The sequence below is a fragment of the Malurus melanocephalus genome, unplaced genomic scaffold (genome assembly GCF_030028575.1).
Source record: "Malurus melanocephalus ecotype Western Australia unplaced genomic scaffold, MMel_1.1 scaffold_721, whole genome shotgun sequence".
NCBI classification, from domain to species: domain Eukaryota; kingdom Metazoa; phylum Chordata; class Aves; order Passeriformes; family Maluridae; genus Malurus; species Malurus melanocephalus.
In genome coordinates, this window is record NW_026623953.1 from 108,540 (window position 1) to 122,233 (window position 13,694).

Consider the following 13,694-nt stretch of genomic DNA (forward strand, 5'->3'; position numbering starts at 1 on the left):
GAATGCGGATTTATTAATGATGAAATATTTGTTGAGCTGGTCAATGCCCTTGGTCAATATAGTGATGATGAAGATGATGATGATGGAGATGATAATCCTGATGATAGAGATGACAAGCAAAAAGATCGGGAAGGTAACAGGATGGGTACGTCTGTCTACAGACTTTAAAAATTAAAACCAAAACTTTATATTAACCCACTCAATAAATTTGTTCAAGCTCGTCTTTCTACATGATAGTTTTYAGGTCTAAAGTAGCATAATTTTCTTAATTTCTTTTGTCATTTAATTCAAGATTTGTATTGAGAACACTATGAAAGGCATTGGCATACTGAGGCAGTCAAATGCACTAAAAATCAGTGAGATATCTGTAAATGATTTGGTACTCCTCAGAAAATGATGTATCATTATTCTAAAGCAGGCAGAGTTCTGAATTTCCATCTCCATCTACTGGTGAAATAATAGTTTCTCCAAATTTTACTAGTAGAATTCTCTCAGCAGGAAAGGTCACTTAGCAGTTTAAAGTGTTAAGTGACTTAGAAGTAAAAACTTTATTTATTTTTTACATTAGAATTTTGGCAAACTCTCCCTTTCTCTGAACACCTTTTTTAGGTAGCAAAGGAACAGAGATACTTTTTCTTGTTTTTCAATTTTTTTGCTTCCTTAACAGAGAAAGAAACCCACCCACCTCGGCGATTTCCTTCTGACAAGATATTTGAAGCCATTTCCTCAATGTTTCCAGACAAGGGTACAGCAGAAGAATTGAAAGAGAAGTAAGAGCATRTTTCTTTAGACATATTGCTCTATGYTGTTGCTTTATGAAACAAAGATTCCTCTATGAAATAAATCCTTTATTAAATATTTGTTGATTAGGAATGGTCTCCCTTGCAACTAGTTCTGTGGCAGTTGTRTAACTACTGCAAGTGACTCTTGAAGGGATTTGGCTGTTTCTCCCAAGTAAAACAATACAGAAATRTTTATTAGCCTTTTTTTAAACTTCTGAAAAGTAGGTGCTTGTGTGTCTCTAATAAGATGACTCTTTTTTTTTTTTTTTTAAACAGTAGCTTTGATTTTACCACCTCAAAAATAGTGTATCTCCTTTTTGGAGTTAGTGAGTAATATGTATAAGATGATGATGGTCTGAAAAACAAATGCATTCTTTCCTAGCCAATTTGTATTAATGAGTATGGAATTAATAACTTGTCATGTCAGTAACAGATTGATCTTTGTAAATTTTTTTTTTTTTTTTTTTTTTAATTTGTCATTGAAAATGCAGAGTGATACTGGAATAAAAAATACTTTTAAAACAAAAATTATACTTAATAAATAACTTCTATATATTCTTCTAAAGATACAAAGAACTCACTGAGCAGCAGCTTCCTGGAGCTCTTCCTCCTGAATGCACACCGAACATAGATGGACCAAATGCTAAATCTGTTCAGAGGGAGCAAAGCCTGCACTCATTTCACACACTCTTCTGTAGACGCTGTTTTAAATACGATTGCTTCTTACATCGTAAGTACAGTAGAAGTGTGCTTGCATGTATTGTACTTTTTTTGCAAATCAAGAAACCTAAAAGTACCTAAGATGCAATGCAGAACGAAGGAAAGAAGAAAAAATAAAAGGAGGAATATCTCTAAAGTTTATGAAAACAGCTTATACATGTTGACCTTACTTTGCACTTGAAACTATATCTCAAAAAACTGAATTCACCTGTGTGGGTAATTTGTTATCCTTTTTGCGTTTAGGATTTCATATTGAAATCCTGACATGTGCCAATCTCTAACATCACTTCTCTTTTTATACAGACTRCAAGAAAATGACATTATTTTCTATTATTGTTTCTGTGTTGCACTTTCTCAGTTCGTGCATGGGGAATGGAATTTATTTTACCATAAAAAATTCTGGTTATTCATCAGACTTGCTTCATTTTCCAGCAGGGAGAATGAACATTCATGAACAGTTTTCTCTTTTATTCTGCCATGTTACTTTCTAGCTGCTTTACTTGTACTTGGTTATTTGAAGAATTGTTTCAGACAGTTGATTTTTAGAAGTTGTGATGTCCTCGCCACTGAATTGCTTTCATGCTGCCCCATTCTTTTGGGCCAACAAGTTAACAAGAGCTCAGCAGTGATGCTGGCTTTCACGTGCAAAGTGTGAAGAGATTRTGAAGTGCTACTTGAGATAATTCTTACTCTGGACAGAGTTAAATGTAAAAGGAAAACTAAATGAGGTGGTTTCAACTTGTACCAGTATACTATGATTCCCTCTATATCAAATTARTTTTCTCTTTTGACTTAACTGTTCATTTGCATGTTCCACTGYGGGTGCGCATGCATGTTCATTCGGAGATCCTTGTGCTTTTGTCAACAGCTCCTCATCCAGCACACATGCAATCTGCCTGTATTTGTACTCCACACTGAAGGCTTTGCACAGTGCTGCTGCTTTTTCATATCCCTTGGTTGCCTTTCAGTTTGAGGAGGAATTGGAGCTGTTCTCAGATGGTGGGGAGGGAGGAAGCTTTTCATGTTCCTRGTTCCTTTAGTAGTTGTGCATTTTGGAGTCAGGTCTGTTAGTTTCACTTTCTCCTTATATTCTGTTGGCAGGCCTTGCTTGAAAATACAAAATAAAAAATAAAAGGAAGCTGTTACTTCTGCATARCATTTAAGAACAGTAAGTTTCTGGAGGTATAGGTGCTGCCCTGTCTGGCCAGCTTCAACAAAGAGTGTTTTGTGGAGCTGTAGGTCTTACAGTGTTTGCTTGGAGAAGCAATTCTGGGAAATGCTGTGTGCAGCCTTGATTTATAGGGCAGGAAAGTAAAGTTGTGTGCTGATTCTTGCAATCCATTTGTCTGACAGGGATTTTAGGAGTTCTTGATGTGCTCAATAGTCTGGCAGAGAGATTGGGTGCCATTTTAAAAGGATTTTGATTATTAAGTCARCAAAAAAGCATTGTCTGGACATAATGAGAACAGACTTATCATAGTGGCACCTCTTGAAGACTTTTGGTATTTCTGCTGCTGTGACTTTAGGCATTTTTCCCAATGATTTTATAAACTTTTAGGTGTTTTTCAGTGAATTTGGGGGCTCCTCTAAAACACGCATGTGTTTCATTACTCTATTTCATTAGTTTATGTAGATTTGCCTTTCATGGCCATTTTTGCAGAGTGATAGAAGTAGAACCGAAAGGTTTTGCTGACCCCATGTTGGTGCCTGCAACTCTGGGGAGCCTGGTTACCAGACCACAGTTTTGAGGCACCAGTTCTGAGAGATGTTTTTTTGAAGTGCTGTGAAGAATAGATTCACAGTTTTGTACTTTGTCATGTTCAGGCAGTGGGAATGTCCACAGCCATGTCACTGCATGGCTGAAGGACCTCAGTTCTCCCACCAGCAGGATCCTTTAAGCCTCCTTTCTCTGTGTTCATAACCTTGAGGTGGAAGACAACGTGTTTATGCTCTTGCTGCTGGTGATTTTTGATACATCCCTTAAGCAAATCAGTGTTCTTTCCAATGTGGTGTATGTCCAAGGCTTTATGTGCACTGTGCCTCATGCTTAAAAGTGCCCAAACTTTAAATCATCCCTTCAGGATTTCAGGGCCATAGGAGAAAGAGGGGACAATRGCACTTTCACTGTGGAGGCATTCAAGATGTACCTTTGTGTCAGATGGAGGGTGAAATTACCAGTTATGGCAATGCTCTTTGTGACAGCTCATGCRGCACATGCATTGTCACTGATAATAATGTATTTGATATTTGATCACTGCAAAGAGATCATTTGATGTTTGCTATGTGRGCTCAACACTGGACTCTGAATGTAGCAAACTGATGCTTCAGTTGCCATTCCCTGAAAACATACCCAAATTCCACCACAAAAATGACTGCTCGCTGCTTTGGATGCATTGCTTCCTTTTGCTTTTGTCTGTAGTTACACCAGGGAAAGAGGCTTTGTTTTCTGTCTGTGTGTCTGTCGGTCTGTGTGTCTGTCTAGAGCACGGAATTTTTTTTTTTTTGTTAAAAACTGAGACAGTCAGTTGTTTGACCTTTTTGCTTTCTGTGAAATTTTAAGACTGTTGGTCAAAATTCACCAGGCTCATTGCTGGGAATAAGTAACTCATCAAAAAAAAACCAAAACCATAAACCTGCTTTGGTTATTGGAAAGCTGCCGTAGCAATTTTCAGTGTCTCTGCAACAATTTAGCAATTTAACTTGAATTACATTTTTACTGTTGCCTCCAAGTTCTTTTTTATGCACTTGCCAAGTGCTGTGGGATGATGTCCTGGCTCCTGCAGATATTTTTGATGAATTACTTTGGTAATGTGGTGGGCTACAGTGATCAGATTTAAAAGGTGTAAGTCCTTTAAAAGGTGTAAGTCTCTGGAGAAGGCATAGAGAATTAAAAAAAATACAGGAATTGTGTTAGGTCTGGTATTGCTTTTTGTATTTCCCCCTCTTAGATTCCACTTTGGTTAAGACTAGCCTTATTTTATGGAGTTTTCCAGTCTTTGTTCTAGAACATTTGAGTTAAATATAGGAAAAGTTATCATTAGATTTTTAACGTGTCAAGTCCCCTTGACGACCTGGCAATCCCTTTATGTGCAGGTGATGACATAACTGAAAAAACTTGTGTACCGACTTCATTTGCTGACAGCAAGRAATTATGCCTAAATGTCTGGACTAACAAAGAATTTAGAAGAAGGAAAAATATCAGGTAGGGAGAATTTCCCAAATAGCTTGACTGTGAAGCGARTGTACATTTCAGGCTAAAGTGTTGCCTGTGTACTTTCACATTATGAAAAATGAGAGTTGAGCCCATTGGGGATGAGACAGATAATAAACCTTGAAGACAGAAAACATGCTCAGTGAAGTMATTTTAGAATGATTTCTCTTAAGCAGATCATTAAAGAAATACAGACTTTAGTTATTTAGGAAGTTCTATAAAGTCTKCTGTGACTTTTGGGGAAAAAATTACTACTGATATTTAGAAAATTCGTGATACAGCTATACAAATAGTTTTATTCTTGTCCTGGATCCTTTCTTTATAGCAAGCCTCCCAAAAAACTACCTCGCAATAGAGGTGGTAGATTTTGACTRTAGTTGTCTTTACTGTACTGTGTTGGGTGTTTTTTAAATAGTTGAACAGAAGATATTATTCTAATTTTAAGTATCATATGTAGCCTATTTTTGAGATCTTATGGATTTAAAACTATCAAAGATTGATTTGTTTCACTCTATTACAAACGAAACATTTCTTCACTGTCTAAGGGAAAACAGCTTTTTTAAAAATACTCATTTTAGACCCTCAAACAAATGAACTTGTGCGAGAAGTGATTGTATCTGCAAGTGACAAGATCAAAAAATAGCTTTGATTTCTGTATGTTGCAGTGGTCTGGTATAGATCATGGCTTGTAAATGTTTTACTGTTCTTTTGCATTGCTGAAAAGTTATTTTCCTTGTGGTATGAAGAGAAGRTAAAACAGTTAAATGRAAAAAAAAAACCCTGAATGAAATGGTATACAGTGCAAATTTAAAGATGCCGTGTTTAAAAATGTGAGGGTTTCTCTCCTCCCCCCCAGTTTTGGGTAGAGGGCTCCCATCATCTCATTGTTTCTTAAAAGATGGAAAAAGGTGGAATAACTTGGAATTAAGTTGCATGATTTCTTTTGTAAAATATTTTACCTGTGGAGTATATGAACACATGAAGGATCTGTGAAACATGAGAAGTGATGTATCAATGCAATGAAAGCTTTTAACTGGAGTCTGGGGCAAGAAAGAGCACTAATAGCAACAATATGCATAAATTACATTCCTATACTTGCTTGTAAATAATTGTTACATATTTATATGCTYCTATATAGAAAATTGAAGCTTTTTTGTGTTTCCAGATCTATAAAATATAACATATTTGTCTGRAGAAAAGGATGTAATATTTAATTAATGATACTTTTATATTGTTTATACCRTTTTAAGAAAGCCTTGGAAGCCATTGCTTTCYTAGRGAGTTGCTATGTGATGCCTTCATTRATACAGGCACAACRTTAKAGAATTTATGATTTGATTTTTCTACCCACCCTCCTTTATGGGAGGGAAACATGAAGTGGGGGTTCCAAGATGGAGCCAGTCACCCTCTGCACTGATGCCAAAACAAGTGCTTGCAGAGCTATGCTGCAAACCAGACCACTGAAAAGAAATTTGCTTTTAAAAGCTTTGTCTGGGGAGACATGTGGGCTCTGCCCACATTCTTTAAAAGGCAAGGAACTGAATTAAAAAAGTTGAGTCTTTAAAGCATAATGGACATACAGAGAGATGCCTCTGGCATGATCTGAAAATGAGTAGGAAAGTGTGTGGTGGTGGCTTAATGAAGGAAGATGGGTGAGGTGTTGGTATGGAACAGCCATTTTAGATTAATATGGGTAAGAGGGGAGGCATTTCTTCTTTAATTTTGAACATATTAATGCTCTTTATTCACTGAATGTTTAAAACCTTCACTGTAGGTTACAGTTGCCCAACTGCAGCTSTGGTAAAATTGCAGCATAAGTGCTTCTACATAGCTTAGAAATTGCACATTTTCAGTTGRGCATTTTTTCTGGGCCTTCATGGAGCATTAACAAACAGACAGCTAACACTGAGTAGTCTCTTCTCTAATTTTAAATTTCCATCCATTCTCCAWTTTTGTTCCTTTCAGTTCTGCCACTGTTGTATGCCACTGTTAACACATTTAGAAGGAGAAAGTATYTATTGATATCTATTTTTTTCTCTCTCTCTCTAAAAAGCAAAATTATTTTTCCTTGAGCACAGTTGAGTTGTTTTTAAAAAGAGAATTGCAGAAAACTGATGATAGTATCTCAAAAAGCTCCTAATATAATTTGGGAGCATGAGTGTATGAGTTTTGGTGAGAGTCTAGTGGCAGGTTTTCCAGGCTTCAGAAGAGCTCTATAAGGGGTACAGAGGAGTTCCCAAGGCTTCCAGCAAAACATTTAAAAGTCAGTCTCTCTGAAAACACTGCTGGGAGACAGAGCTGACTCTGGCAAAAAGCATAGGTAGGAAGCTCTGYCATCCTGTTATCAAGCTGCTCGTGCTGCATGTGTAATGTACGCAGTTCTGCTCCTTTCTGAGTCACCGTTCTGCAGCTTTTACAGAGCTCTACCGAGTCCATCACATACAGGACCAGACACTTTGTGCAAGTGCAGGCTTAGCTCACTTATCCATAGTGACTGTGAAATGCTGGCTGTTTACCTTGCAGCTGGGATACAGGAACTGAATTCTTATATCCTGGCAGCTTGGCTGGAGTGCAGATAAACTAATTGAGCAAAAATGCTCATGTGTCCTTCTCACTRATGAAAATGTAAAGTGGGTCTATTAGTGGGTCTTTCCAAAGCGTGCATGGGATCTGATTTTTTTTACAAGATAGAAATGGAACAACTGAATCTTACACATTGAAGAGATGATCATTGATAGGAGAAGCCCTGAATAATTCTGTTTAMCGACAACGAAGTCTGTTCTTTTGTTGGAAAGGGTGATTGACCAAACTTGCATTGATACATGAAACAATTGTGATGATTGTCTTTGCTGATGTAAATGGGTATAATGGCTTCAAAATGAAAGAGAATAGGTTTACATTTGATGTAAGGAAGACATTCTTTACTGTGAGGAAGAAACACTGGAATCGATTGGCCATAGAGGCTGTGGCYGCCTCATCCCTGGCGAGTTCAAGGCCAGGCTGGATGGGCTTTGAACAACCTGCTCTAGTGGAAGGTGTTCCTGCCAATGGCAAGGAAGAATTGGATCTAGATGATCTTTAAAGTCCCTTCAAACCCAAACCATTCCATTATATGTGAAACTTACCTATGTGCTCTCTCTATGTATTTAAGTGGTAAGTTATATGTCATTACGTGGGGTTTATTTTGTGGGGTTCTTTTTTTCCATTTGTTGTTATTTTTATTCTGGTTTTAGTAAAGTCTTGGTAACCTTGTGTTTTGGATACTGTTTGAAGTTAGATTTTTAATGTATTTTTATATGAAAACTTAAAAATGTGATGTTTTGATTCAACAGCATTCCATGCAACTCCTAATACTTATAAACGAAAGAATACAGAAACAGCATTAGATAATAAACCTTGTGGACCTCACTGTTATCAACATTTGGTAAGAAGATAATTTTATATGTCACAATTCACTGAGTGCTAGTGCTAGCTGCAGTAGAGCAGGATACACTTTATCTCAGTAGAGCAGGATACACTTTATGCTGGGTCTAGGATAGTGCATCTGCGTGTGGGCCATTTGCACGTTACCTTCAGCCGGTGTGACAGAAAAAAATTAACTTCCAATTGTCTTAAGTAGAAATACCTGCAAATKTAGGCTGAGATATTTGTAGGGAAAAAATAATACTATCCCCTAATGGTGTTGCAGCTATTGTGTCCAATCTTGTCAAGGAATTGCAGTCTTAGCTGTCTTTGCAAATGATATCACAGCTTAAAATTATAATGGTATTTTAGTTTGCCAAAGTCAGATTCCATCCAGGACTTGTGTTCTTAAGATAAAACAGGATGGAAATTAATAAAGTGAAATATTTAGTAATATAATTTCAGATCTCTCTCATAATTCCCTTAAATTTTTTAGTGTGAGAAACTATGCAATTTTCCTGTTCAAGAAATTTGCTATACAATGTCATACTCCTTTTCACAAGAAAATAAATTACCAATGCTTGCATTTTAAAAAATGCAGAACACATATTGTTTAAGTACCACATGCAAGAAGAGTTCTTGTATTTTTGCAGGCATTTTCTGTGGGAAATTCTAACTTTTTCCATCATCCAGAGAAATAGAAATTTGCTTCTGAATTATTTTTCACTTGGCAGTCAAAGTAAAAGATGAACCAAGATACTGACATGAGTGCTTTGTAATTGTAGGTTTTTTTCATGGTAGTATGAAAAGTATTTGTGGTCGTGGTTGGAGTGCCTTTAGCTGGAATTTCTGAGCACGGGATTATTTTGTAGAACAACGGGAAGTTACTCAGTATGCAAGTAGGAGGTGTTCTCCCACCAGCCATGACCCCATGTGAAAGCATTTCTCAATTCTGCTGCTGTAAATGGTGCTGTTTTGTGTTCAGGAAGGTGCAAAGGAGTTTGCAGCTGCCCTGACCGCTGAGCGCATCAAGACCCCGCCGAAGCGCCCCGGCGGCCGCCGGAGGGGGAGGCTCCCAAACAACACCAGCAGGCCCAGCACACCCACCATCAACGTGCTGGAGTCCAAGGACACGGACAGCGATCGGGAAGCTGGCACTGAAACSGGGGGAGAAAACAACGACAAAGAGGAGGAGGAAAAGAAAGATGAAACATCCAGTTCCTCTGGTAAGGCCGGYCAATGCTGCTTCATTCAATGAGCTGGAATGCTTGAGAAGGTGAAACAAAACCAAGACAACAAAAACAACCAAAAAAAAAACCCAAGTTGAGCCGTGCAATCCCAGAAAACATGTGTTTGGAATGTATAGAACTGACTGAAAAAACAGAGTAATAATATGAGTTTATTCAAACTGTAAGAGAATGTCAGTGTTGTCTYAATTTATGTATAGCTCATGTAATTTGAACTGTTACGTAATAGCTACTGTTAGCTTCTCTAAGAGGCATTGAAGAGTGCTGGTTTTTCTGGCACTTAGTAAGCAACAACAAAAATGTGGGATATTTTTACCTACAGTTAATGATTTGACATTTTTAAGAGCAATGTAAATTTTGAAACTTAGTCTTACCCTCGATTATTTATTACAGAAGCAAATTCTAGGTGTCAAACRCCGATAAAGATGAAGCCAAATATTGAGCCTCCAGAGAATGTGGAATGGAGTGGTGCAGAAGCTTCAATGTTTAGAGTTCTTATTGGCACCTACTATGACAACTTCTGTGCAATTGCCAGACTGATTGGGACCAAAACGTGCAGACAGGTAACAGGGGAAGCTACTTGCTAAGAGTGATAGTGATTTACTTTTAAAACTGAAGTATAGAAATACTAGTATTGATTACTAAAAGGGAAAAGTAATTAATTTTCTTGGTTTTCCCAAGAATGYTATGGTCCAGAATTCATACCACAAATACATAAAAGCTAGTTTTAAAACGGTTTTTAAATTAAATTTGYAGGAGTTTTAAATTAGACTATCAGTTCTTAAATGACAAAAATAATCAACTTTAAATGTATTGAAAAGAGACTGGATATAATCTGTAAGTTGTTGGTTGAAGGAAATCATACTAACTTAGAATATGAACAACTTTGTACTAGTGAGAGATTTATCGTGGATGTGTTATGGTATCTCTTGTTAGGTGTATGAGTTTAGAGTAAAGGAATCTAGTATTATTGCACCAGTCCCTGCTGAAGATGTTGATACTCCTCCCAGAAAGAAGAAAAGGAAACACAGGTAAATCTGTTACTAAATACCCTTAGCATAACAATAAATTGGAGATACAGGGGATCAGAACAGAAAGTATTTTGGAGGAAAAGTTGTGCAACTCTTCTTTTGCTTCCAAAACCAAAAGTTGCATCAATAAAACAAAATTTTAAAATTTTCAAACAGAAGTCTTACTGCCTTGGCAAGTACAACCTTCCTCTTTCCCTCTCCTTTCTTTTCAAGCTCTTTAACAGCCRGATTCTTGTAGGTGTATTGCTGCAAGTAGTCAAAACTCTGTTTATAGAAATCRCCTTTGCTTCTTATTGCAACATTCGAGATAGTGTGGTATAATTATTTTTTGCAGTGATAAACATTCAATTTAGAAGTGTGYCAATGGGATTCAGTAATGATTATATGGTATTTTGTAAAGTAAAATTCGTAATTTTTTTTGATGAAGTGTATTCTAACGAGATTCTGATAGCAAGCTAGTAGGATTGCCTTTTTTTTCTTTAGGAGAGAMTATTCCTTTGTAGCACCCCAGTTTTATTAGCACCTACAACACCCAACTAAAGAATCATGTTAACAAGTTATTATTTGAAGTGAAGCTGCAATGAAGAACAAAATTATGCTTTTCTGGAGCCTCAAAGATCATACTGAAATAACAAACTTGGTGGCTACTGTCTGTCAGTGAAATGCATTTTTCTGTGAGAATTCTGAGGTTTGGAAAATGCAATTCTGCATTGATTGTTTTTATTCCTAGAGATAAGAACATAGGAGATAAAAAGCTGAAAATTAGCAAGAACATTTCTTTAGCAAGCAAAAAGTACATTTTTTTCCCTATGATTTCCTATTTCTTCCTTTATCTTCCTTTATTTTCCCCCAAGTTTGTCCTTCCAGTTCTTCTGTCATCCATTTTTCTTGCTTCTGTCTTAGTTTGTCTATTTATTATTTCCAGGCRTAGTGAAATTCCTGAACTTGTTCAAAGATCCTGTTGACGTGGAGTAGAATATTTCTGCTTTGTAGCATAGAGGCAGGCAACGTGAGCTGGGAAAAGATTCAGTGAACATCTGGAAGAGATTTTGTTCTCAGCAAAAGCTATTGATTTTAATGGTCTTGGCACAGTTTTCAAGTGTTTGGGCATTGGTGGGCTTGGCTGTTGAAATTTAGGTTATTAGCCATGGTGCAAGTTTGGAATATGCAGCTGAGAATTAGCTTGCTGTCACATTCACACAAGTTATTATAAAAATGGTGCCACTGCATCTATTTAAAAAGAGCAGCTAAAAGGCTCAAATGTATTTTTGCAGCTGACATGGATTGTATGATTACCAGGCTGACATTGTTYTGGAGGAGTTTTGAGACTTTTTTTAGTTATGTGGGGTTTTTTTTCCCAAGTAAATAAAAGCACACACGATTGCCTGGGGTTTCTTGACTTTATTTTGTTTTTATTAGTTGCTGCCTTTAGTTAGGTAGCAATTTGGTTTTGAAATGCRCTTTAATTCTTTAAACTCTCATTGAAGGAAGGGGATAGTTTTACAAATTTCATGTCCCAGAATATGTGGCAATCAAGCTGTCTCCATTCTTCTGTGGACAGTAGCTTTTTTAAAAAAGAAAGTAGTTTAGCCTGCCTACATCCTACTGCAATCTGAGCACTCTGAATATGTCCCACAACCTGTAGTTGGGACAACCATCTGGAAATCTTTCTCTGTTTCTTACTTTTCTTTTAGTTAAGTTTACTCTCTCTAAGAGTAAATGCAGTCCTAGAGCCAGGAAGGCCCTTCCTTTCCTTTTGCCYTCTTCCATTGCAGGGTCTTACCTGTCTGCAAGTTGTCAGTGTGGGCATGTGGTAGACAGGCTTTGAGCTCAAGCAGCACCACCAAAGAGAAAAGCAGCAGCAAAAAAAGGCTGCTTTTGCTCTTGAACTGATTTGAGAGCAGATTTTCTTGCAAGACTTTGCTTATTTCCATGTCATCTTGGTGCCCATATGGGCGTACTGAGAAACTAGCTGGCAATGCTGCACCCCTCTTGGATAATGGAATATCTTATCTCCCTCCTTCCTGTGTCATTTCGTTAAGATAGCTGTAATAAGGCTGATCAGTGGGAGAAGACTTTTTAGTTGTTTTTTGGAGAATCGGTGTCAGAGCCTGGCCTTTGTATCAGATTAGCCTGTTATTTTGAGAAACTCTGCCTTGATGAGAAGAGAGTACTTTACATAGAMGCCTATAAAAATCTGAATGAAGAAAGAATTCTGAAAAGCATGGGTGTGTGCTGGAGGACGAGTATACTTCAATACTGTTCATTCTTTCATGTATATGTTTTTCTCCTGTTGTTGGGAGCTGAGTTGTATTTGCTTTAACTAATCAGCACTCCTTCCTCTATTTTGGTACTAATTTTAAGGCCATGTAAAGCTGTTTCTTTATAATTTTGATTTTCTTCTTCTCTCTCATCCTCTATTCAGATGCCACTTAGTAAATTTTATTTGAAAATATTTTTTCCCCCCGACTTTCTCGTTTTCTGCCTCGTGTTCCTACCTTCTGCTGGACTGCTGTTCACTGCATGTGTTTGAATAGCTTATGTAGTTCTGCCAAGAGTTCAGGATGCCTTTTTGTACTGATTTAAAGTCTCACTGTTATCAGGCAAAAGGTGCAGCTGAGGCATTGGCACAGATGTGCCACCTGGTTGGAGGGCTGAGTCTTGGAGTGCTGGGGAGGCTGTGGATAAGATGATCTGGGGGACTGAAATCTTTGAGTGATGCCAGAAAATCAAACACTGCAAAGACTCAACTACATATTTGAGTTTTACTAAATAATTGGCATGTATTTTGAATTTTCAGTGCTCTTTCTGATAGCMGAGTATCCCTGTGCAAGGCAAGARATGCTGGAGTGGCTTCCTCCAAAAACTGTGTTTTTAGTGCCAGGTTGGCTGACACTGCTGCTGCCTAAAACCCATGGCAAAGTCTGSTGGGTTGTTAAGAGTGAGCAATATCTTTGACAGCTTCTATCATGATGCTTCTGGAAAGACTTTTCTAAGCTGGCTCTTCTGCAGATGTCAGCAATCAGATGTACAAATGCACTGGCTTGCTTGGAAACCTGCCACAGAGTTTCCAGTTGGCCTTTTTAAAATGAAGCTTCACTTCGTGAGTGCTTTCTCAACTTTGTCTTTTCCTTGCCTCAGCTTCTGGGTGCATGGGACCAGGTCTTGCCTTTTGTTTCGGTTTGAGGTGGCAGATGAGAGGGCATATACAAAAATGACTGCCTTTAATCTGGTGCTTACTCAGGCTTCAGCATTGTGGACTGACCAGGGGAACTTGCAGTGCTTTGCAGCAGTTTTTGCA

General features: G+C 37.6%; 1 protein-coding gene across 8 annotated transcripts in view; it reads left to right on the forward strand.

Annotated features, from left to right (window-relative positions):
• EZH2 (enhancer of zeste 2 polycomb repressive complex 2 subunit) overlaps positions 1 to 13,694 on the forward strand; it is a 50,999-nt gene that overhangs the window by 29,392 nt on the left and 7,913 nt on the right. For 7 of the 8 annotated variants that reach the window (XM_057384577.1, XM_057384573.1, XM_057384575.1 and 4 more), the window contains 7 exons: positions 2 to 145; positions 668 to 770; positions 1,349 to 1,512; positions 8,046 to 8,137; positions 9,101 to 9,341; positions 9,756 to 9,925; positions 10,299 to 10,393. In XM_057384577.1, the coding sequence (XP_057240560.1) occupies positions 2 to 145; positions 668 to 770; positions 1,349 to 1,512; positions 8,046 to 8,137; positions 9,101 to 9,341; positions 9,756 to 9,925; positions 10,299 to 10,393 (1,009 nt within the window). The remainder of the gene's footprint in view (position 1; positions 146 to 667; positions 771 to 1,348; positions 1,513 to 8,045; positions 8,138 to 9,100; positions 9,342 to 9,755; positions 9,926 to 10,298; positions 10,394 to 13,694) is intronic. The other variant, XM_057384571.1, reaches the window with a different exon arrangement.